Raw genomic sequence first — 24,645 nt, forward strand, 5'->3', positions numbered from 1 at the left:
GCCATTGGTCCTCTCAACTCTGAAAACAAATCTTGCCCAGGAAAAGAAACAGTGTGCATTCAAGCAGGCTTCTTAGAGCTGTCATTCACATAAGCTGCTACAATGTGTATGACATTCTGATGTTTCCCTGAGCATGTTCTATTTACATCCAAGAAAAACAGTGAGTTACTCGGTTAGGGTTCAACGCCCACCCTAGCAAGTCTCGTCAAAATTCCAAACCTTAAAGTTTTGTCATACCTTACCAAGTCATGATGAAGACCACCAAGATTTTAGCACAAAGACAACAAAGTGATTTCATGGCAACCCGAGTGACAGCAGATACTTTCAGCTTTTAACTGATTCCCAGCCAAGTACTAAACTCTTTAACTAACACAACTCAACCATGTTTACTAGAAATGAATAAAGTGAAGTGAAGCTACGCAGAGGCAAATCTCATGATTCACTACGACATACCACAAGAAAAGACTTGTAGGACTTGAACCATGTTTCAATGCAAGAGGTCAACCAAGACACATAAATCTTTAGCCACCAACAGGAAGTTGCATAATTCAGAAGTTGCCAAACCAAGAGAAATCTTAGCCATCAACAAAAAAGTTGCACAATTCAATCCCAGTTTGACAAACCAATTTTCAAAGTCTTGCCCCAAAAATTCTACCAGGAGTAAAAGCCAGAGACACTTATATAGATGGTAGAAGATCTACAAGCCAAATAAGATGTGATTGCTCATTATTATAACAAAATAAAAACGAAAAAGAAAAGGTGGTTTGAGAGTTTCAAAATACATCCTTGCATGGTCATTTTTCTTCCTTTTAGTTAGAATCATGGCTGATAGCCTTCCATCATCTGGATTAAACTAATGTACAACATATTAAAGTCTCATGGTTTTCTTATTCTACTTTGCTACTTTGATCTGTTCAAGAAGAGGTATCTTACTCCAACTTTCCTCTGCCCCTGTAGTCTGTATTGGAGGCAAGGAGAAAACACTAACGGTAGAACTACCACTTCTGATTTCTTTCAAAACCCGCAATGCTGACATCGTGCTCTTCATGTAAAAGCTCTCCATGTACTCTATCTCCTCTAACTCCGGGGCTTCTTTCAACATAGGCTTGCTGCTCCCTGTTTTCCTGTCTTCAGGCTCAGTTTCACAACCTTCTGTAGCACCTGAAATAGTTGGCTCATCCGCTAGAAAAAGCTGATCAAGAATTCTCTCACACTCTTTGACAAGCTTATAGAGGAGGTCAGTGCTAAAAAATGGTTGCTGTAAGACCCCTTGAATGAAAGGCAACCGCATGGGAGCACCTGTGTGTTTGTCATATTTCTTCAGGATCTTCACCAGCCCTACAGATCCATACAAAGTAGACAAGATTAAGAACAAGAAAATCAGCTTGAAGATTCATCTTTTAATATATAAAAAAATGCTGTCAGGAAATAAAAGCTTCAGCTGGTTGGCAGAATAACTGGATCACTATTGGCTATGACAGTCATCCAGTCATACTGGGCTGTCCAAGTAAAAACAGGATGGAGTTATCGGCCACATGAAAGACTTGGGCAACTTGGCCCACTCAAAGCCAAAACGACCAGTTTGACCTAATTCAAATGCAGCGAGTACTTTAGCGATGTATCTAGTACAAACTGTAACAACGGATCCAGTGATCTCATATATTTCACTTTCACTTGAGACAATTTTGCAGTCCATGCCGACAAGTGCTGGAATATGATGGCAAATCTCTCACAGATCACACCCACAAGCTTAGTTGTCAAAGGCATTAGGCGGAGCCTAGGCGGTGAGCCCCTAAAAAGACTAGGCGAGGCTTAGGCGGTACCCCAAATACAAAAAATTTAAAAAAAATACAAAATATGTAAACAAACTACTAAAATTAATAACAAACATGTATACAACATAAAATCAATCAACAATAAGCAATAGACAAATAATATGTTGTTGAACACTGTAAAACAATTATATTACATAAAAACATTCAAATAGATAACTCAAACGCTTATAGATTATATATGAATTAAGTACACAGATATGTATATATATATATATAATATAAACACAGAATATTATAAATTTATAATATATGTTTATGATATTAATATATATAATTATATACAATTACACAAAAACATATATATGTGTGTGCAACTGCGCATTGGCTCCGCCTTTGACAATTAAGTGGAGGGGTGAAAGGAAGAATAAGAAAAAAAATAAGGTAAAAAAGAAAAACAAAAAATAAGGAAGAAGAAAAAGAAAAAAAATTAAAAAAAACATGAAAACTATGTCCCTTCAGCTTCGGCATGGACAACCTAGGAAGCCTAGGTAAAAAAACAGAGTCCTACTGCCTAGACCCATAAGCCTAGGCAGTGGCACTACGCCTAGCCAACCTAGGCATAGCTTTTGACAACTAAGCCCACAAGTGCTTATATATGTTAGCAAAGCTCTCTCTCTCTCTCTCTCTTGAAGGATTTAGACGCATAACATGCATGTTATGCATGCATCCATATGTGTATCAACCGATCAATATGAACCATGTCAATGAAGGCATTGCCAACACATCTATTGTTGCCACATAGATGATATCTTTATCAAAAGGGTTCTAAAATAAGTTAATTGTCTTTAAAAATCTTGCCATCTTTTTAAAAATCAGAAAAATTAAAAAATAACTAAATAAATTTTAAAAACCTATCAATAATACTTTGATAAATATGTGATAGCAATATCTTCAATTTGTTGTGACGCTTTGCCTTCTACTGTCCTTAAAAAAACTTTACAAATGCAAAAATCTGAAAATATCATGATGTTTAGTGACAGTGAAATGAACAGTTTCACCCACATCGGAGTGTCAAGAATAGTGGTAGAAGTAGAAAAAGGGCAGTCTGTTAGCTGGATACTTATTAGAGAGATTTCTAAAAATTTTCAAATTTCTCATGTTTTAATCAAACAAAACTTGTCAAAGGAAAACAAGTAAATTGAATAGATATAAGAATAAACATATTAAAAACTAATAAAATTGAAGGAAAACTAATTTTCTTGTTTAGAAATTGCAACAAAGTGAAAATAACATGTTTTCTTCATGATATCTTTATTTTAACCATAAAATAACAATATCTTTCAATAAATTTGCAAATTAATCACCACTTTTTGTTTTTATATGAATCACCAGTTCTATGTGATCTCTTAAAAATATTGCAGTTTTTGTGACATAGATGCCAGCACTCCAAATCGAACACATAATCAATGTTTTTCATCTGCCTTGTTCAAGTCAACAAACACTTAGGGTACATTTGAATCTCTTGGATCTGGTTTAACCTTTTTTTCCTTTCCTTTTTTTCTGATCACCTATGTAAGAAAGATACACTGACTGACTCAAGGACATGTGACACGAGTTTGACTCACAAGTTCGAAAATTCTTCAGAAAATAGGACACAAGGATGGTGATTTTTTTTTTTAATCAACAAAAAACCATTTTTAGTATTTTAATAGTAAAATTGCATTTTATAGAAACAATATTAAAAAATACTAAAATATTACTAAAAATATTAAAATAATGTCCATACATGTCAGTGTCTGTGTCGATGTATCTGCTGCTTGTGTCACTAGGGACACACACCTAATATGGCGTGTCCTTGTGACATAGCTGACCACGAGGAACCTGATTATCATGTATTAGAGATACAAGATATCTGGCTCAACCAACTCTAGTCACACCCTTTCTCCTCTTCCCCTTCCACTTCCCCACCCCCCCCCACCACAACCCCCAAGCCCACAAACCCTAAAAAAGAAACAAAGGTTAGAAATACGTGCATCTCAACTAAAATATGATATCAGATCCGTATTTTGAGCGAAAACTGAGAGCCAGTGTTTGGTTACCTCAAGCGTGAATGTGGGCCACAACATGATCTAAATAATCAACCACAACTTTGAAAAAACAAATAGCAAGGACTGCCAAATCTCAAACATTCCTTTCTATGTCACAGGGACTCGACCCACTAGGTGCCCCACCCGCGTTGACGCGATGCGATGCGGGTGCGGGTGCAGCACCCGGTGCGGTCAACCTGACCCTGGGTGCGGTCAACGTACCCAGGGTCATTTATGTCCAACTTTTGGACTATATATATATATATATAATTTTTTATATTTTTGCCGCACCCCGCACCCAAGTTTTTTGAAAGTGTCGCACCCCCTCACCCGCACCCGCACCCGCACCCAATGTGACAAAGATTCCTTCATATGAGTTCATTGTCGTCTCAGTTCTTTCTTTTTTAGTCAAGCACTCCCCCAACTATAATAGCTTTGATTAGATAATTTTAAGTGTTTGTTGGACATGTCAGATACAAGCGCTCTGAAGCACGTGATGCATGATTTTTGTATTTAAAAAGATAAACCAACTGTTCAGGTCATGATTATCTAAAAGAAACTTTTTAAGTTTGTGCACATTCAAGGACCGAATGAGATAGTTGGATGATTAGGTCAGTCTATCATAACCCACAGCATCTATTCCCCAGATTGCATATGGAAAGAAAAAAAAAGGTACAAGCACATGCAACCGAGTGAATCATGTCATGTAGATCTATAATATTTAACCAATCACATGTCAGAAATTAATACACCACAATCAATACTTCATTGAAGGAGGAAAGGAAAAAATTCCTATTTCCTTGTGTAAAGAAGGAAAAAGAAAGGAAATTTATCTCTATTTCACCATGCAATAGAGCTTTCGAATGGATTTTTCCAGTAAACACTTTTTTTATTAGATACAACAAGTATTGTATTATTCTAATTAAAATAAATACAAGATAAACATCATTTATCATCACCAATATAAAAATATATGTACATGACTTTGGCAAGAAAATGACTGGACAACTATCCTCGATAAATTTTTGCACACTCAACCTACGTGCATCCCATGCAAGGCCAAAATAGAAATAGCAACACCAGGTCACCATCTTCAACTAAAGATATAACATAAATTAGATGCATTACTGATGACCATCTTAATCACCAGTATATATTGGCTTGAAGCTTCACACACAAGGGATACCGTGCTTAATTGTGAACAACTTCTAACAATATTGAGCCCCCAAAAAAATAGTAGGATGCCACAGAAAATTTCTATGATCTATCCATAATATTTTTTTTCCTAATTGGACGAATTTCTCACAAGCCATAAAAAATTTAATTTATTGAAAGATGTCCAAAAGAAAGCAAGGCAGAAGAGGACCTGTATAATTGAGAGCACTGTAGTTCTCCAAAAGGACCATTTCTCCATGAAAATCAACAATCTCTTTCCTCACTTTTATCATCTCTTCTTTTGAATCCTTTGCCTTCTCTGCTCTTTCTTGCAGCAACTTCACCATCACAGCAAAATGAAGGTAAAATAAAAAAGCATCCCAAAAACTTTTTCGACCGCACATATTTGTAAGAACCAGATTGTCCATACCTAGATGGACAACTAGCTAGTATTGGTTGATGACTTACCATTCATAAACACACCATTAGTATTCATTTTTGTACTAGCAGATGTCAACAAACATAAGTCATCGATCACCAACTTCTATCATAGTATGTGTTTCTATTAGTAGTAGTAGTAGTAGCAGCAGCAGCAGCAGCCCAAGGTGGGAAAACATGATTACTGAATGAAAACTCAAAATTTTATAAACACCTTATCCATGCATGCATCATTTCAAGATAAAACGCATGGCTTCTTGATAGTATAAGCACATCCCTTAATGGGAAGGATTTTACAGACTGTGCCCTGGACCAGAATAGAAAAGCCCTCCAAAGCAAAGCCTTCTATGATCTAGCATGCTACAGATCATGCTTAAGACAATCCGGCAATAGTGATACATGGGTATGCCTCTGGCGCCGCCAGCATGGTGACATCGGGTGGCTTATTCCAGACCTATTTCAATATGGGGTAATGCTCGAGTCAATCCGGTTTGATTAGTAAGCCTCTATGGTTAATTACCCATGGCATCGTTTATACGATTCCTGTCTCTCCATTCATTCGAATTTAACACCAAAATCCCCAAATTCTCTCATGTCACCTCTCACTAATTCCCGAAAAGATATGGATGCGGTCACTTTGAACAAAAGGAAATGTAACCCTCGATTTCCCATAAGTCATACAAGCCCTAAAAATTCAATGAAAGCGTCTACAGCATGCCCATCTACCAAAAGACGGTTCACAACATCTGTAAAATTCACAAAATTTCAAATTCTTGGAATTCCTAATCGACGATTCTCTGGCATGTAAGACAAGCCAGGGAATCCAACAGGAATCAAAGACTGCGATTTCACCCTTTCTCTGAACAAGATAGGGTTTCCAATTTCATCCAATTTCGTGGAAATCAAAGAAAAGAAACGAGAGGGAGAACCAGTACCTTCTGGCGGATGACGTATTCCTCCTCCTTCTCGACGAAGAAGGCGTTGAACTTCTCGAGCTCGGCGTCGATGAGGCGAACGAAGTCCTTGTCTTCCGGCGTCATCTCGGCCGCCTCGCCGCAACACGAACTGGGCTCCTCGGCCTCTTCGGAGAGCCTGGGCCTCTTGGCCCTGTCTCCGCCCTTGGGGTCGATCAGCTTGAGGCGCTTCTTGAGCTCCTTGTAAGACAGGAACTTGTCCCGCCACTCGGGCAGCGTCTCCTCGATCTGGTTGCTCAGGCTCTTCCCGAACTTCATCCTTCTTCTCAGCTCTCCCTCTCCGATGCGGTGGTGGAATGGAGGAGGAAGACCGGGGAGCGTGGATTTATCATATATGGTGAGCGGAGGGAATATGCGAATATGGCGGAAAGCAATATCCGTTTACTGCCTCGTGGGGGAAAAGGATATCTGGGGTTTTATTCTCCTTCGGGGGAGTTTGCCCAATCACGTGCTCCCATTCACCTTTTAGATCTTGCCACGTGGCAAGGATCAGCCGTAGCTTTTTAAGTCCCCCCTTTGCCGCTTGGCCTGTCGTAAGGAATCTCTCCTTCAGATCTTGGTGTTAGAAATGGAGATTGTATCTCGACGCACTGTTGAGTTTAAAAAATAAGCCAGTAGGTGATCCGTCTCCACGTTCGAAGGTTTTAAATGTTGTTTCCAATATGGCTAATCTTATTTGTCTTGTAGACTACACAAGAGCTTGATTTAGTTGGACCCTATCTTTTGGGTCTTACTCGTAGCATTTATGGGGTTTGAGCCAAGGGTGCAACTTATCTTGTACTTGAAAAAAGTGGCTTTGAAATTTATTTGCTCAAAAATGACAAAAAACTGCCTCAGTTTGACTGTGCCTGGTTTGACTGTCTAGTGGGAGCATGGCCTAGCGCACTGAGTTAGCTTTTTATTTCTTGTTTCTTTTTTTGTTTTCTCCAACTGGGAACATGCCTGTGTCTGTGTTTGGACCAATGAAATCTTCGTGGGGCTCACATTTAGGATAAAGTCGCGTTGCTGAGCCGTCGATCCTGTCGAGAACATTTGAATCCTATAACAGTTAAATCTTGACTGTTGGTCGGCGAGGTCAACGAGTTAAAGTCTTATACAAGGATGCAAATAGGCCATGTCAATGACCAGTCAAGATTTGCTGGCACCATAGACATTGAACCCCTAGGCTTAATACTTAGCCATAACTTGTTGGACATGAATGTAGCTCTTCAAGGATCGACCTACTTAGGGCCCGTGGCTAAGTCAGGCTGGACCAGCCTTTGATGCTAGTATTAAACTCCCAGGGTCAAGGTGTGTGGCATATTCAACTTAATGCTAAGGTTTACATAGGCTGATGAACTAAGTTTTACATGTGCCTCTCCCCTTGAGTAGATTTAAGGTAAAATGACCAAGTCTTTATTTCTAATGCAATTTTATCACATCTTCAACCTTCAACTTTATCCTTAGGGCTTTCATCATCATGCAAAGTTGGTCATCATTGTATATTTTTATCCGTCCGTTCTAAATCTTTGACGAAATAAATAATTGTTTTTTATTTTGAATTTACCGAATCAATAAGGCGTTTTATTAAGAAAAGAAAAGAAAGTGACATGTGAGATGAAATGGAGCATTTCCATATTTTAATTTAATGTATTGGAGAATATGACTCATTTTAGAGAAGTTTTCTTACTATCAAAAGCATACATAATGGTATCATATCTCACGTTAAAATAGGAAGAATAAGAGGAAAAGAAAAAATCTGAGTACTCGTTTTATTCATTATTAAGGGAGCAAAACATCTAGCTGCAACAGCATCGACTCATTTTTTTTTATAATTTATGTCATCTTCATTATTAAAAATAGACGTTTTGGTTTCTTGGAAAGATAGACCTTGTCGACAGATTCAAGTGGTCCACTTATCACCTTGGTTTGTCCCTTTGGTATATTCTCAGTAAATGGAATATGCGCGGCATTAGTCAATGTGAGAGAGAGAGAGAGAGCAACCTATCATTAATGCTCAAGGCCTTAAGGAGATCCAAGAGGTACAAATGCAGTTTTCTCTATTGTCTATTATATCAAAATATTTTGCTGTCAATAGTATCCAATTGCATTGTAGGAATATAGAAACAGTGATGGCAGTGGACCGGGGTGGGGCATAAGGTCTCCACTCCCGCCCCCATCTCAAAATCTGAACATCCATCCCAGCCTCCATTCCCGCACGGGGATGAATTTTAACCTCCACCCCCACCTCCATCCCCGTTTAATGTCCTCCATCCCAGGTCGAAACGGGGGCGAGGCAGGGCGGGGCCCCATTTTCCGTCAGTCTATAGTCATCCTTTGAAGGATTGAGGACAAGGAAGGGCAGGGTAAGGCAGGGATTGGGACGGGGCGGGGTGGGGAAAAGTGTAAGTCCATCTCCGCCTCCATCCTTGCATGGGGATAGATTTTAACCTTCGTCCCTGCCTCCATCCTCGTTTCATGCCCTTCATCCTACGAGGCAGGGCAGGGCCCATTGTCCTCTGATGGACTGCCATCCCTATATAGAAACCCTCGAGTAGTGAAGGGATCCAATACAAGGTGTTTACAATGGTAAGGAGAAAAATACAAGAAGAGTCAAATCATAGGAGCAATTAGAACCTGACTGCTTAAGGACAATTGGTTTGTTATGCTACTCATGGTCTTTTTTCCATTGATCGAAAAATCAACCTAATTGATTTGGTAGTAGCTTTCTTTCAATAAGAAAATGGATCACATTCTATAAGGTCAACAGAGAAACTGCTGGGGTCCATATGTCAAAGAGTCAAGCCTAAGATAAATATTATGATATTATAATTTAGAACTGCTGGGGTCCAAAAAGGAGGATAAATGCTTGGGTCATAGACTAGGCATTCATCGAGAATAGCACTCAAACCTTCACAATAGATGCTTATGACTATATGATGAAAATTTGTTGCCCGATTAGCAAAGAACTGTACCAACTACTCTTATACTATGCTAGGGGAAGCTAGGGTTCTAATGAAAAATATGCAGAAATTGAAGAAAAAAACTCAGAATTCATTCATTCTATCTCTGAAAATAAAATTTTTTACGTCAATTTTCATAAGTGAAAGCCAAAACTGTAATCTAATATGGATCTAAAGTAGATCCAAATTCTAACTAAAGTCCAAAATTAAGAAAAATAAAAAGAAAATGGATCCATAAATGGATCTTGGACCCAGGTTTATTTTGCTTTAGCCCCGCATCATTTTCCCCCGGTTGGAGAAGACTCACCTCAAATATAGTTCTCTTCTACTTCTTCCAATTCCATGTCACTGCTATAAACCATTGATTTAATGTAACTTCACTTACATGCGAGCTCATCAAGCACAGGTCAGGAGGATCTGATACTAGTAGGATCCTATCTATAGAAGTCTCAAGCATGAGAAGTATAATGATCCAATCCTTAGGTTTTTGATCCAGGAGGGTGGCAAATGGTTCTACATATAGGATTTGGGTCAAACCAGAAATGTTCATTTGGAAATGCTCCTAGATCCAATTAACTGAGATTGGGTCTAGATGTCCTTTTACTAGGTTTGGATACGATATTGGGTTCTAAACAAGGTTTGTTAGAGGCTCAACTGGTTTGGGCTTTGGGATAGGTTCTTTTTGGATTATATGCAATGGGCTTGGGATCAAGCCTAAGCCAGGGTTGTTAGACATTGGGATATGAGGGTCCAAGATGGGTTTTAGATCCAATTTTTCTTGAATTGGATTTGGGCATGTAGTATTGGGCTTTTTCCCCACTTTAGCTTCTCTTCAACATCTAATGCCATTTGAAATGCTTGTACTAGTGAGGTGATTTTAGAGTGATCCAATCTAATGCTTATGAGAAACTGTAGTATAAAATTATACCTGACAATCAACCTTTCTCCGGTTTCTTCAATATGAGCTTGTGATATAATATGATAAAATTCTTCAGTATACTCAGCAACAGATTTACAACCTTCATAAATTAAATAGTATTTCACGTACGCTTCTTAGGCTTTAATACCTCTGCAGGCCTCAAGTAAATCAAGTCTCACTAGATCCACTTCTTGCTTAGATTGGGCATGCGAGTTGTTTTGGGTTTGAGGTTGGGTTAGGTTCGGATAATGAGTCAAGTTTGGGTTTGGATAAATAGGTTGTTGTGTTTGGAATTGGGTTTCGACTTAATTTTAAATCATGGATTGGGTAAGGTCGTGGATAAGTAGTAGGACATGTTGAAATAGGATTTGGTTGGTTTGAACAGGTTTTGAGTTATACTAGACATTTGCATTACATTGGATTGGTTGAGGTGGGTTCTGATATGGATATTGGTCTAAATAGCAATTAGATGGGTACGATTGATTAGGACTAGAAAATCGGTATTAGGTTGGACTTAAAGAGTTTAAATAGGAGTTGGGATCAACTTGGAGCCGATTTACATAGATCTAAGCTTCAAATGCAAAATCTAACCTTTGCATTAAGTTTAACATGTTCTACTTAATATTTTCATGCATTAAAGTTGATTGAAATATGATGTTTTATACCATTTATAGACCGCTCTTACTTTCATGAATTGTGAGCCATTGATTTCTATGGTCTCAAATAATCTTATGATGTTTTAGACCTGATAAAACCTTTTAACATAGTAAATAATCCATAAACATCCATATTGTTAGATCTATCATTTGATGGGTAGATTCATACAAACAGGAGTATGTACCATATGGTATCATTTTAAAGAACAACCATAATTTTTTCATGTATATGTATATATAGAGAGATAAATGCGTAGCTGCCTAATCCTTAGCAGCCTAATCAAAACCTAATTATGTTGGCCATTGGATCTTATTTAGATCCAGCAGGTAGGGTATTTAAAAAATAAAGAATAATGGTGTGTGCCCTCACCTCTTGTTTCCCACCCCCTCTCCCTCTCTCTCTCCCCACCGGTGTGCCGGACACAGCACGTCGAAACCTCGCAGGTCATCGACATCCTCGTCTCCTCTCTCTCTCTCGTTTCCCACCCCCTCTCCCTCTCCCTCTCCTCCCTCTGGGTTTACCACCCCCTCTCCCTCTCCCTCTCCTCCCTCTGGGTTTACCACCCCCTCTCCCTCTCCCTCTCCCTCTCCCTCCCCATATCCCCCTTTCCTCTCCCTCTCGTTCTCCCTCTCATTCTCGCTGCTCCCCGAGTCATCACTGGACCCTCTCCCTTTTATTTCTCCTCTCCTTCTCCCTCGACCACCCGCACCCCCATCTCCTCTCCCTCTCCCTCTCGTCGGCCATCACTAGACTCTCTCCCTTCTTTTTTCCTCTCCCTTTTGCTGCAACCTTGAACCATCATTGGACTCCTCTCCCTTCATCATCTCCCTCTCAAAAGATCGCTCATCTTTTCTAGGATTCTGCAAAACGCTGGAGCCGAGAAGGGAGCCCGTCAATAGTGGAAGCAGAGCAGAAGAGTCCCGAGAACCAGGTACTCTCTCGCCCCTCTTGATCTAAAAGTCATTCTCTCTTTCTCTTCTCCCCAACCCTTTGGTCTCTCTCTTATGTGACCACCTTTTTTCGTGTTCTGAGTATTGATCCTAGCTATGTTGGTCGCTCCACAAAAAAATCATAAAACATTTCGAGTTGAACATGTGAGTTAATAATGCTAATAGATGTCTCCTACTTTTTAAATGATAAACTTAGATTCAGATTATTTTTTCAGAAATTGATGCGAACTTTTAACAATAGGTACCAATTTTCATTCTGGAAGTATGTCTAGAATAAAATTCATGCTCAATATCAACTTTATATTTATCAAAATGTCTACTAACTAGAGACATGGAGATCAGTCAAAGCCAAATTATATAAATCATGCTTGAAAGTCACAAGTGATCAGTTAAAGCCCAATTATGTAAATTTGTTCAGTGAAAAGTGTTCAAGTAGATGCTTAAATTAGTAATGGAGAACAAATTTTAACTAGATACTATTGCAACTGATAAGCAGTGTGTGCACGCATGTGAGCACAATTACACCATGCATATACCCATCCCATCATAGAAATTATGTCAGAAAGTGAGTCAATCTAGCCTGCTACAACTAGGAATGGCAGTGGACCGGGACGGGGGTGGTGGACAAGATCTCCACCCCCACCCTGTTTCAAAATCCGAACCTCCATCTCCACACGGGGATGGATTTTAACCTCCACCCCAGCCTCTATCCCCATTTCATGTCCTCCATCCCTGGTCCAAACGGGGGCGAGGCCCCGTTTCCTCTTAGTCTATAGTCTTCCCTTGAAGGATTGGAGACGGGGCAGGGCAGGGATTGAAATGGGGTGGGGTAGGGAAAAGCATAAATCCATCCCCGCACAGAGATAGATTTTAACCTTCATCCCCGCCTCCATCACCGTTTCATGCCCTTCATCCCTGGTTCAAACGGGACGAGGCTGGGCAGGGGCCCATTGTCCTCCGGTCCACTGCCATCCCTAGCTACAACAAGGCCAAATTTAGGGACCTGGCTTGTTAAGAACCAAGCCATGCTCAGTTGGGTCAAGAATTACCCAAGGATGACTAGGGTCTTGGAGTCTGTTATGTGCCCCGTCCAAGCCTTGCACTTATAGTGTGAAAATGGCAGAGCTTTGATCATGTGGTATCCATAGGGACACTTATGGTGTGTTCGGTTATACCATACTTGTTGGGTACTTAATCAAATTCTATTATAATAAAGAATTAATTGACCCCTAGATGTGTGGGATTGTTCCCCATTGACATGTCATTCTCCTCTTTCTTCTCCAACAAACCAGTCTTCTCAGTCTACTTTAGGTTTCATTCTTGTTTACCTTTTTGTTATAACTTAAAAAAGATGCACAAAACCTCAAACAAATGTTTAAGTAATAAACTTTGATCATGCTTTAATTACTTATTTTTTTTTATTTCTTGTCAATATAGTTTTTCACATACAGTTACTTGTTTTTGTCGGTTGCTTATCAATATTTGATGGCTTTGTCAACATTAGCATAATGATTATGTTGCCTTTAAGTAGCATGCTACCACATGAAGAGAGGTACAGTGAAGATATTGACATGTTAATTCCTCGTCTGAATAATCTTTACGCCATTTGACCATAAAACTTTTCCATGAATGAAATATTGCATGATTTTGTGGTCTTTTTTTCAATCGATGCATCATTTCTAATGAACATGAAAGTTTTTTAGTCATTAGAATACATGCATTTGATCAAAGTATAATTATACAATGAAAGTTCATGGAAGAATTGACTTCTATCTAGTAGAGGAGAAAATAATCTTAATATTTATGTGCATAATGGAATACAAAGTCAATTAAAACACATGCATTGATCAACTTATTTTTTACTTTTCACAAAAAACTAATTACATATAAGTTTGTTTTGTTATTCAATTTACAAATCTTTATGGAAAGATTAAACTTTTTATATGCTGAATGCACTTAATAAATTTTATTTTTCAAATATTGGGTTACCCTAGCAAACCTTTGTAGTTTACATAATATTTTTTAATTAAATACTCTATTTTTTTATCGTCTGCAAAGTATAGTGTTTGCTATTTAAATCATAGCTAGCTTGCGATGTCTAAATGTGTTGCAAGCAAAGGAGTCAACAATCAGTTATCCGACACAATTGTGGTGGCTAGGACTAATGAGGATCCGACAAAGCCAAAATATAGTGAAGTACTACTATTTTTCAAAAAAACTTTTTTGATTAGTGAAGTAAGTATATTACAATTTTTTTTAGGTGTTTTGTTTATTTTGATCGTATGTAGATTCTTTTAAAAATAACATGAGTGTATTTACATACTTGATGTAACACCTAGAAAGATTCATACTTAGACTTAGTAGTTTTCATAGTAAAAAAATGGCAGAAGGATGTGATTTGCCGAAGACCATTTACATGACCCTATATTTTTTTGTGAGTCTATAAAGAAATGATTTTCTTCTTTTCTTCCTTCTAATAGAAATTAATCGTTAAAAATTGAAACTCACAGCAAATGCTCAAAAGTCCTCTACATCAAGATGAGGCATAAGCAAGCTTGAAGCATGACCATTTGTCATATCTGTTTTATAAATGTGACAACGTATACGCTTACATAACATAAAATTTGAACTTGATAACTACCTTAAAATCAATTTATGTTGCAGATCTTGATTACTATCAACTGGAGCAATTATCATTGGGTTATTTAAGAGATGTATATGGAAGCGAATAAGTTAAGGTTATGCAATTTGATAGAGACTACAAAACTTTGTCATAGTAACACCGTAGATATGGTACGTAATATTATTATCTATTCAATATTGTATTTCTTTTATTCAAGTACTTATTTGGTTTAATGTTGTGTCGCAAGTTCATTTTTTAATAGATAGATTGGTTATAATATTTATACAGAATGGTCGACCACTGTTGTGCAAGACATTCCTTAGCAATTAAACTGGTAATTACCTTTTTACATGTTTGTTAACTAATTTTGTACATGTTTGTTCACTTGGTATATAAATGTTATAGGTATGATTGTAAAATATATAACCTTTTATATATGCAATACTTAGGATTAGGCAAACTATTAAATTTCATACAAGTATACTATGCTCATGTTTTATTTTTTTTATGAATTTTGTTGCATGTTAACTGAGTGACCATTTTTCAGGTTGATATAACTGCAGTTTGGTGTTGAATGATAAAGGTCTATAAATGTGAAAGAAAGATCATTCATGAGGAGTGGAAGAAAAAGTGAACTGAGCTTGCGATAATGAAAGCTGATAAAGTGACACAGAGCATCCAGCGCATTTGGATCTTAGCATTGAGTAGGAGAGTGATCCGCCATTGAAGACCTGATCAAAAAAATCCTACTCCAGAAGATCAAAGCCTAATTCAACTCGTTTGGGTCCAAATGGATCTTAGGGCATTTTGGTCATTTTTTATGATTTAATTTTCTGAGATTTTTGTTCATCCATCTCAAAAAATTAATTTTGATATGTGGTTCCATTTTTGTATCTTTTGGAAACCCCATTTATATATTTTTATTTTTTTATTTTTTTTTTTTATATACCAAATTCTACAGATCCAAATAGTTTTAGTATCTATTAGGATCTATTTGTGGCACTAGAGGGTGTAAGGGGTAAAATGGTAGTTTTATATTTTGTTTCAGCTATAGATTCAGATATTTGATCTAATTTTTGTCTTGAATATTGGATGCCCAATCCATCAGGTTGGATTCCTCCTATTTGCCAACTCTTTTAGAGTGCCATTACCCAATGTGTGAGGTGACTACTTTAGGGTCGAATCAAGGGCTAGCTACCTCATCTTAAACCCATTGGCTCTTCTAGATGTTTCACCTATATGGGGCTTTTCTCTCTCTCTTGGTGGTTCTCCATTGGTCATCCAAGAGAAGAGTAAGACAAAAAATTCAAAAGAGTGCCCTTTATTGACCTCTTGGGAGGTGGCCTCCTAAGGGACCAATGAGAGCTACAACCACTTTCTTTGTTCTTTAAAAGAGCTCCAAAAAATTGCAGAGGGGTACTTTTTGCATCTTTGAAAAAAAATTCTGAAAAAGTTTAGAGAAGAAATGGAGAGAAAGAATATGTGATTTTCCTTAGTGGAACCCTAGCTATGTGAAGGTGGTCAAGAGTGTTGATGTTGCTATTTAAGAATCCTTTTTGTTGTATCATAAAACCTTGCTGCACTTGTTGAAGTTGTTGAATCGTGTGATCGTTATTTCCATTAGAGTCCTCAAAGCTTGGAAACTGGTATTGTTTCAAGCTTGTTTGAGTAAACCTTGTTTGTGTGAGCCTTGTGCATGTGAACCTTGTTCGTGGAACCATTGTTGTTGTTCGTGGACCTTGGAGTCGTTTGTGACATTTTGTGGCAGTCGTGGATTACATCTTCATCTGGGTGTCCATTGAACAGACAATTTGTGGTGTTTGAGTCAATCAACATTCATCTATTTCAGTTTGACTAGAAACTTGATTATTTTATTGAACCTGTGTCGTGAATGTTGTTGAATCTTGGATTTTATATTTCATTATGATAGTTCTTGATTGAGTTCTGATTCTGTGTTTATCATATTTGAAACTTACTACATTTTTAATGATTTCGATTTTGAAAAATTATTTTCACACAATCTTGTGTTGGGTGAATATCTCTCGTGTGTTGCTTGTATTTTGATCTAACCGGAGTTGGGTTAAGGAGGAAAGGATATTGACATTGTAGAAATCAACTTTAGAAGTGTGTGTGAATGCATGTTGAATTTTAAATATCTTAAGATAAAATTGGACCATAATTTTGTGTGTTTGTATTCGCTATTTGATTTTTTGAAATTCTGCTTTGTTTGACACAGTCACAGTATTTTGGATATATCTCACTCATTTTGAATAAGATCTTTCTGTGTTTGGATTTGTTGAAAAGCTGATGAATTTTTCAACAATTTTTATGTTCTATCCATTGGCAGATTCTATTCATGTAGTCTTTGAAAATGGACCCAAACAAAGAGCTTTGTCATTCCCATTAATATATTCTAGTTTATCAGTTAGTCTTGGTGTTTATGATATATCTCATCACCCTAGTGTCAAAAAATTGTGTTCTTAGATTCGTTAAAAAGATAACGAATATATATTCGAATTTCATGTTTTGTTCATCAGTAGATTCTATTCTTACAGGCTTTGAAAATGGACCCAAACAGAACAGGTAGTTTTTTGAGAGACTGTCTTACTGGCCCAACAGTTGGGTTTGATAATCATTGTGTATCTCTGCACCCTGACATCAAAAATGTTAGAAAGATCATTTTGTTATCTGCATTTTCTCAAATTTGTGTTTTTTTTAAATCCATGATCTACTATGTCAAATTCCAGTAGTGGCGGTCCCTATCATGTTTCCAAAACTTTAATTTGAAAGCTTTCCCAGTAGAATAGTAGATACGGTGACCGGCTCGTGATCTGTCACCACCATTGTTGGTATTAGAGCGGTTTAGGGTCTTTTCTGATCCTAGTCTATCCTTGAGTGCATTCGCTATGGTTGCGCGAATGAGAGGTCATGGTCGAGTTGAGCATGCTTTTGAGAATGAGGTGAGAGATCTTATGTATGAAAATTGGGATTTATGGCATCAAGTCGAGGGATTGACTAGGAGAGTTCATAGGTTAAGACAAGAAGCGAGTCAGTATGATTCTGACAAGGAATACAAAAAACCCACTTGAACCCATTCCAGTAGAGCACATGACATGCTTAGAAGAACCAACTGAGAAGCCAAGATACAATTTAAAATCCTCGAATTTAATGCTTCATATGATCCCGAAGACTTCTTAGATTGGTTAGGAGAAGTCAAGAATGCCCTAGTGTTCAAGGAAGTTTCTGAACACAAAAAGGTAGGATTAGTTACCATTAGGTTGAAGGGTCGAGCTATTGCTTGGTTGAGAGAACTCAAGCAAACTCGTATTCATCAGGGTAAGGAACCATTGTTCATTGGGAACACATAGAATGAATGCTTAGAGCTCAGTTCCTACCCTATATCTACCTTAGGGAGTTGTGCCTGAGGTACCCATTGTCAAGCCATGCAAATTCTTTGCATAGAACTATGAGTCAGAGTACTCGGATGTCTTTCTCATCATCCATTTCCCTACCCAACCTATCCTCATATGAGTCTATTAAATTGAAGATTAGGTTAGGAGGTGATTTTTAGAGTGAGACATGAGTTCGAAAAAGAACCTCAGTTTGATGAAAAATTGAGGATGTCATAGAGGAAGTAGAGTCTGAAGAAACGAACCATGAGTCTCAAATGGATATGATCTTCGATGAAATCAAAGACAACAAAGGAGTCAAATTTGGTGTTGATCTCGAGGTAGATGTCTAATTCAATGAGAAGATCAAAGAAGAATCCCCGCCTATATTTGGGGATGCCCTTATGATTGATGACGTTCACGAGGAACCTACGTGTGAGATCATTGGTGAACCCATCTTCGATGAAATAGAAGTCGAAGAGTTTGATCAAATTTCTTTGACTTTTGAATTAGAGTCTCGTGAAAAACCTTCTCATGAAATTCTTAGTGATCTGATCTTCGACAAGCTCGATGAGGAAATCAAAGAAGAGTACCCATTTGTTTTTTAGGATACCCTAATTGTTGATGGGGTTTGCAGGGAACCTATGCATGAAATTGAGAGTGAATCTATTTTTGATAAATTTGAGGATAGGGAGGATCATCCAGATGCGTATTTTGTTGAACATTTAGGAGTTGAGGAAGAAATTCCTCATGTTGAGCCTTTAAAGTGTATACTTATCTATTTTATTCCTAAATGTGAGTTTAAAACATTAGATATTTTACGTGTGAAAGTCTCAATTTTTTTTTGCTTTCAACAAGACTTACTTGCTCTAGGACATGCATTGATCATTGCATTTGAAACTAGAAAAAATGCATGTAGTCTATTTGAATTATTGATCCTTAGAACGTATTTAAATTCTAGTTTTGAAAAGAAAATTGCATCTTTTAGTGAAATTAGCAAGAAATCCTATCTTGTTTTGTGAAATGCTAAATAGAAAAATTTTACATGCAGATGTTCAATTTTTTTCTGAAATTGTGATTGCTTTACTTAAAGAAAAAAATGTTAAGTATTTTGTTTTAGATGCATTTTTGCCTAAAGATAACATGTTGCAATTTTCAAATGTGTTAGAAGTTCTAGAATAGATGAATTTTGAATTTTGTGAAGCTTTAAATTGGAGAAATCACGTAATCTTCTACACTACAAATTTTATTATTCATAACATGCATTATTATATTTCTCTTATAATTATGAATTACAATGTATTTATTGATGTATCTTTCTACAAATATTATGGAGATCCAGTTGAGAAGAATCAGGCTATGAGGATGAAGCTTTTTGACCCAAGAAGAAATGGTGCAGAGCATTCAGAGCATTTGGATCTTAGCATGGAGTAGGAGAGCAATCTGCCATTAAAGACCCGATCCAAAAAAATCTTACTCCAGAAGATCAAAGCCTAATTCAACCCATTTGGTTCCAAATGGATCTTAGGGGCATTTGATCATTTTTCATGATTTAATTTTCTAGGATTTTTGTTCATCCATCTCAGAAAATTAATTTTGATATGTGGTTCTATTTTTGTATCTTTTGGAATCCTTATATATATATATATATATATATATATATATATATATATATATATATATTTTAGGTATCAGATTCTATGATTCTGGATAGTTTTAGTACCCATTATGATCGATTTGTGACACTAGAGGATGTAAGGGGTAAAAAGATAATTTTATATTTTGTCTCAGCCATAGATCTAGATATTGGATCCAACTTTTGTCTTGAATATTGGACGTCCAATCCGTCTAGGTTGGAGCCCTCCTATTGGCTAACTCTTTTAGAGTGCCATTGCCCAAAGTATGAGGTGGCTACTTTAGGGTCGAATCAAGAGCCAGCCGCCTCATCTTAAACCCATTGGCTCTTCTAGAGGTGTCACCTATATGGGGCTTTCCTCTCTCTCTTGATAGCTCTCCATTGGTCAGCCAAGAGGAGAGTAAGACAAAAAATTCAAAAGATGACCCTTTATTGGCCTCTTGGGAGGTAGGCTCCTAAGGGACCAATGAGAGCCACAACCACTTTCTTTGCTCTTTAAAAGAGTTCCAGAAAATTGCAGAGGGATCTTTATTGCATCTTTGAAAAAAAAAAATTGAAAAGTTTGGAGAAGAAATTGAGAGAAAGAATAGATGATTTTCCTTGGTGGAACCCTAGTTGTGTGAAGGTGGTCAAGAGTGCTATTGTTGCTATTTGAGAATCATTTTTGCTGCATCGTTAAACCTTGCTGCACTTCGAGAAGTTCTTGAATCGTGTGATCGTTGTTGCCATTAGAGTCCTTGAAGCTTGGAAACTGGTCATGTTTCAAGCTTGTTCGAGTGAACCATGTTTGTGTGAGTTTTGTGCATGTGAACCTTGTTTGTGTGAGCTTTGTGCATGTGAACCTTGTTCGTGTGAGCTTTGTGCATGTGAGCCTTGTTCATGGAACCATTGTTCTTGTTCGTGGACCTTGGAGCCGTTTGTGACATTTTGTGGCAGTCGTGGACTGCATCTTCACCTGGGTGTCCATTGAACTGACGATTTGTAGCGTTTGAGTCAATCAACATTCATCTATTTTAGTTTGACTAGAAACTTGATTATTTTGTTGAACCTGTGTTGCGAATGTTGTTGAATCTTGGATTTGATATTTCATCATGATAGTTCTTGATTAAGTTCTGATTTTGTGTTTATCATATTTGAAACTTACTATGTTTTGAAAGATTTCAGTTTTGAAAATCTGTTTTCACATAATCTTGTGTTGGGTGAATATCTCTTGTGTGTTGCATGTATTTTGATCTAATCGGAGTTGGGTTAAGGCGGGATGGATATTGACATTGTAGAAATCACCTTTAGAAGTGTGTTTGAATGCAGGTTGAATTTTAAACACCTAAAGATAAAATTGGACCATAATTTTGTGTGTTTGTGTTCACTATTTGATTTTTCAGAATTTTGGTTTGTTTGACCTAGTCACAGTATTTTGGATATATCTCGCTCATTTTAAATAAGATCTTTCTGTGCTTGGATTTGTTGGGAAGCTGGTGAATTTTTCAACTTTCATGTTTTGTCTGTTGGCAGATTCTATTCCTGTAGTCCTTGAAAATGGACCCAAACAAAGAGCTCTGTCATTCCCATTCATGTATTCTAGTTTATCAATGAGTCTTGGTGTTTATGCGATATCTCGTCACCCTAGTGTCAAAAAATTATGTTCTCAGATTCATTAGAAAGATAATAAATATATCTTCAAATTTTTTGTTTTGTCTATCAGAAGATTATATTCTTATAGTCTCTAAAAATAGAGCCGAAATAGAATAGGCAATTTCTTGAGAGATTGTCTTACTGGCCCAACAATTAGGTCTGATAATCATTGTGTATCTCCAAATCCCAACATCAAAAAATTTTGATTTTTTGTGCGTTGGAAAGATGATTTCGTCATCTGCATTTTCTCATTTTTTGTTTTTCCAAAATCCATGATCTACTATGTCAAATTCTAGTAGTGATAGTCCCTGCCATATTTATGAAACTTTAATTTGAAAGCATACGCAATAGAATAGTAGGCACTGACTCGTAGTTGGTCTGCAACATGAAGAGTCTACGTTAGAGGATGCTCTTGCGCTTGATGATGTAGAGAGGACATCACACAATGAGGTGTCGAATGGCGATGAGAGATTACAGGAGCTCTGGGCAATCATGAGTGTTGTTTGCTAATGATTGTGTATATAATGACCTTATGGATGACTATGCGGATTTTCGACTATGAATATGGACAGAGTATTATGTATTGACTATGAATGTGGATAGGGTACTATATATTTACCTATTTATAACTAGTAATTGATTTATTTATAAGAATGGATTATGTATATAATGAAGCAATAAACCAATGACTCTTTTTTGTGTTTTTTTAGTTGGGTAAGGTAGTTTCGATTTGACTTTATTGCTCTGCCAACCATGTGCAAGTTCAGGTCAAGGATACTCTTGATGGATTCCCGTTATGGGTCACTCTGATGTCATTCATCTATGCAATGAACACCATTCTAACCCAATCATGGTTGGATTTTATGCCATTTATCCATGTAATGAGCAACATTATAACCCATTCATGTTTGGATTTCATAAGGTACGTGCAAATTTAAAAAAAAAAATGAACACCTTCAACAAGGTACGTGCAATTTTTTTTTCATTCTTTTTAAATCAGAAAAATTTTTTGCAAGGTACATGCGAATGTCCATTCTACGTGTGAATTTTCATTCATTCTTTTTAAATTAGAAAGAAATAAACAAAAAATTTGCATATACCTTGCGAAATTCATTGCTGGTGCAAAAAATCACAAGTTGCAAATACATGTTCATTTCTTATTATATACATATTATACACAATTGAAGTGATTGAAAAAATCAATCACCTATTGTAATGCTTCAAAATTCTAACTAAAAAATATGTGTCAACTTTTTTTTTTAAACACAGTGAAAATATTTTTTTAGTTTGAGTCAGACAAGTTGGGCAAGTTACAGGTAATTGGAACAACAAATAACCAATATAAAGGTATTGAAAAAGATTTGATGGTTCGAATAACACCCTGCAACATTCCTGCACCCGCTCTGTAGGTCATTCCACAACGTCTGTAAAATAGTAATATCAGAGGGTCAAACTTTCCATCGAGTCTCAGTAGAAGGTACTAAACCAACACAGGTAAACTAAAACCAATATACATGAACATACTTCTATGAATTCAAACACAATTGAGACTAGCATCCATTTCGTATATATATGATATCACAATGGCATAATGAGGCAAAATTTAAGAAACAATTAATAATTTTAGGCATGAGTTGGTCAGTAATACCTACGCTTACCAATATAAAGGGTTGAATCTTTCATATTCATGTAAAAGGAATCTACCTCTAAGAGTCGTGCCTCTAATTTGGGCACTATGATGCATTATTCGATGTCAGTGTCACTTTCATGTCGTGCATGTTAATTATAAGAATCCACATTCATTTATACATTCATTCATAAGCATTGAATACGATTTTCATCATGCATCTATACACCATTACATGATACACATACTTTTATGCACTTGCATTTGAAATTCAATAAAAGCATTTATTCAGTGGCATGCAATAACAGTTCATCCGTTGTCATGCTCAAAAACCTTAAAACAAATATTTGCACAACACTACATGTTACAAATGCAGGTTAACTTATCACTCAAAACAACGCATTAACATCGAGAGTTCATACATCACACAACTTAGCCGGCCCATATTTGGTTAGGGATTCGGTTATACAGTAAACACCATGTTGTACACAGGATGAGACTTAAGGTCATCTTTTTATCATAAATGCTCTCATTTGTCAGCTTCTATAAGCCACAAACTGTTCATAAAAACTTCTCATAGAATGGGAGTTACATATTTTATTGGGTAGTGATCGATTGTCAATGATGTAAGCAATTATAAATCAACACGACCAACTCCTCACACATGCATCATATGTATACATTTTATTTCATCAGTAATTAGCAGTCATCGTAACTGTCAATGCACACAATATTCTAATTATATATATATATATATATATATATATATATATATATATATATATATATATATATATATATATATATATATATATTCTCGGGATTGCAGCTGAGCTGCGGCAAACTTGGAGTGAACTTCCAGTTCGCTGCAGTCTCGCTCGGGGTGCACCAGCAAGGTTGCACCTTGCTGGTCCTCGTGGGCCTTTAAATGAGTTGGGGTCAGGCTGACCCCCACCTACTGCACCTCTTCTAGTGCAGCAACTGTTGTATCTGCTCGACACCGCAGAAAACATATGTTGTGGCAGCAGAAATAACGGTTTACAACCTCATACGCATAGCCGGCTGGGCGTCGGCTGACCCAAGTCGGTCCATGTAAAATTTTTTTCTTTTTTTTTTTGGTCCTAGCATATATAACAGGCATGATTCAACCATGATGTGTGGAACCAACAATGCCCATTGCAAAGCTACGAGAGTTGAAATTTAAAAGCAAACGTGTTCGGATTTCATAATCTTGATACTCCAAAATTTTCCATAAAGTGCAATCAAACTCAATCTATACATGATAGTTCCATTTGAACTGTCAAATAAGAGTCATAACTGATCTACCAGTGGGTCAGTTATGCAAACATATGAAACTGTGTTGCAAACATAAATACACTCTAACCGGAAATCATCTCTAGAGTGTTCTCATATATATATATATATATATATATATATATATATATATATATATATATATATATATATATTTGTGTTTGTTTTGAAATCGAACCGACCCAACCCCATTAAGAACTGGTCTGATCCATATCCCTGAATCGGGCCTGATTCACAAATGGATTAGTCCCCTGAATCCCAGTGACCACGTTACCATTTTTATTATTATTTTTTTTGAGCAAGCAAACCTCTATAACCTATTGATTTAAATTTTATAATTGATGAAAAATAGTGTTCGTCATAAGCCCATACCCCACAAAGAGCCCAAATCAAAATATTTTGAATATGAGGATGTTTTTTTTTTTTAACAGTAAAACATGAATACATGTGTATAAGGACTAAGGAGTTGTTGGCCTCCACTGCTTTCTGTGGATATTAACTAGTTCACCACATATTTATATCCCCAT

General features: G+C 36.8%; 1 protein-coding gene across 1 annotated transcript; it reads right to left on the bottom strand.

Moving 5' to 3' along the window:
- Window positions 1–698: 698 nt before the first annotated feature.
- On the bottom strand, window positions 699–6,820 carry LOC149828446 (SPX domain-containing protein 1-like). Its single transcript, XM_090017580.1, has 3 exons — window positions 6,391–6,820; window positions 5,229–5,355; window positions 699–1,338 (listed from the first exon to the last, which is right to left on the bottom strand). The coding sequence occupies exons 1-3, from the start codon at window positions 6,685–6,687 to the stop codon at window positions 893–895; spliced, it is 870 nt and encodes a 289-aa protein (XP_089873706.1). The 5' UTR covers window positions 6,688–6,820; the 3' UTR covers window positions 699–892.
- Between the last annotated feature and the right edge of the window lie 17,825 nt (window positions 6,821–24,645).

This window comes from Nuphar pumila, chromosome 9, assembly GCF_984573655.1.
Source record: "Nuphar pumila chromosome 9, dmNupPumi1.hap1.1, whole genome shotgun sequence".
In the NCBI taxonomy this organism is placed as follows: domain Eukaryota; kingdom Viridiplantae; phylum Streptophyta; class Magnoliopsida; order Nymphaeales; family Nymphaeaceae; genus Nuphar; species Nuphar pumila.

Bases quoted from the DNA above. Each gene is read 5' to 3' on its own strand.
- LOC149828446 (XM_090017580.1), bottom strand. From the start codon at position 6,687: ATGAAGTTCGGGAAGAGCCTGAGCAACCAGATCGAGGAGACGCTGCCC. The intron at 5,356-6,390 runs GTACTGGTTCTC...GTGATGGTGAAG, and splicing joins AATACGTCATCCGCCAGAAG to TTGCTGCAAGAAAGAGCAGA. The intron at 1,339-5,228 runs GTCCTCTTCTGC...ATGGATCTGTAG, and splicing joins CAGTGCTCTCAATTATACAG to GGCTGGTGAAGATCCTGAAG.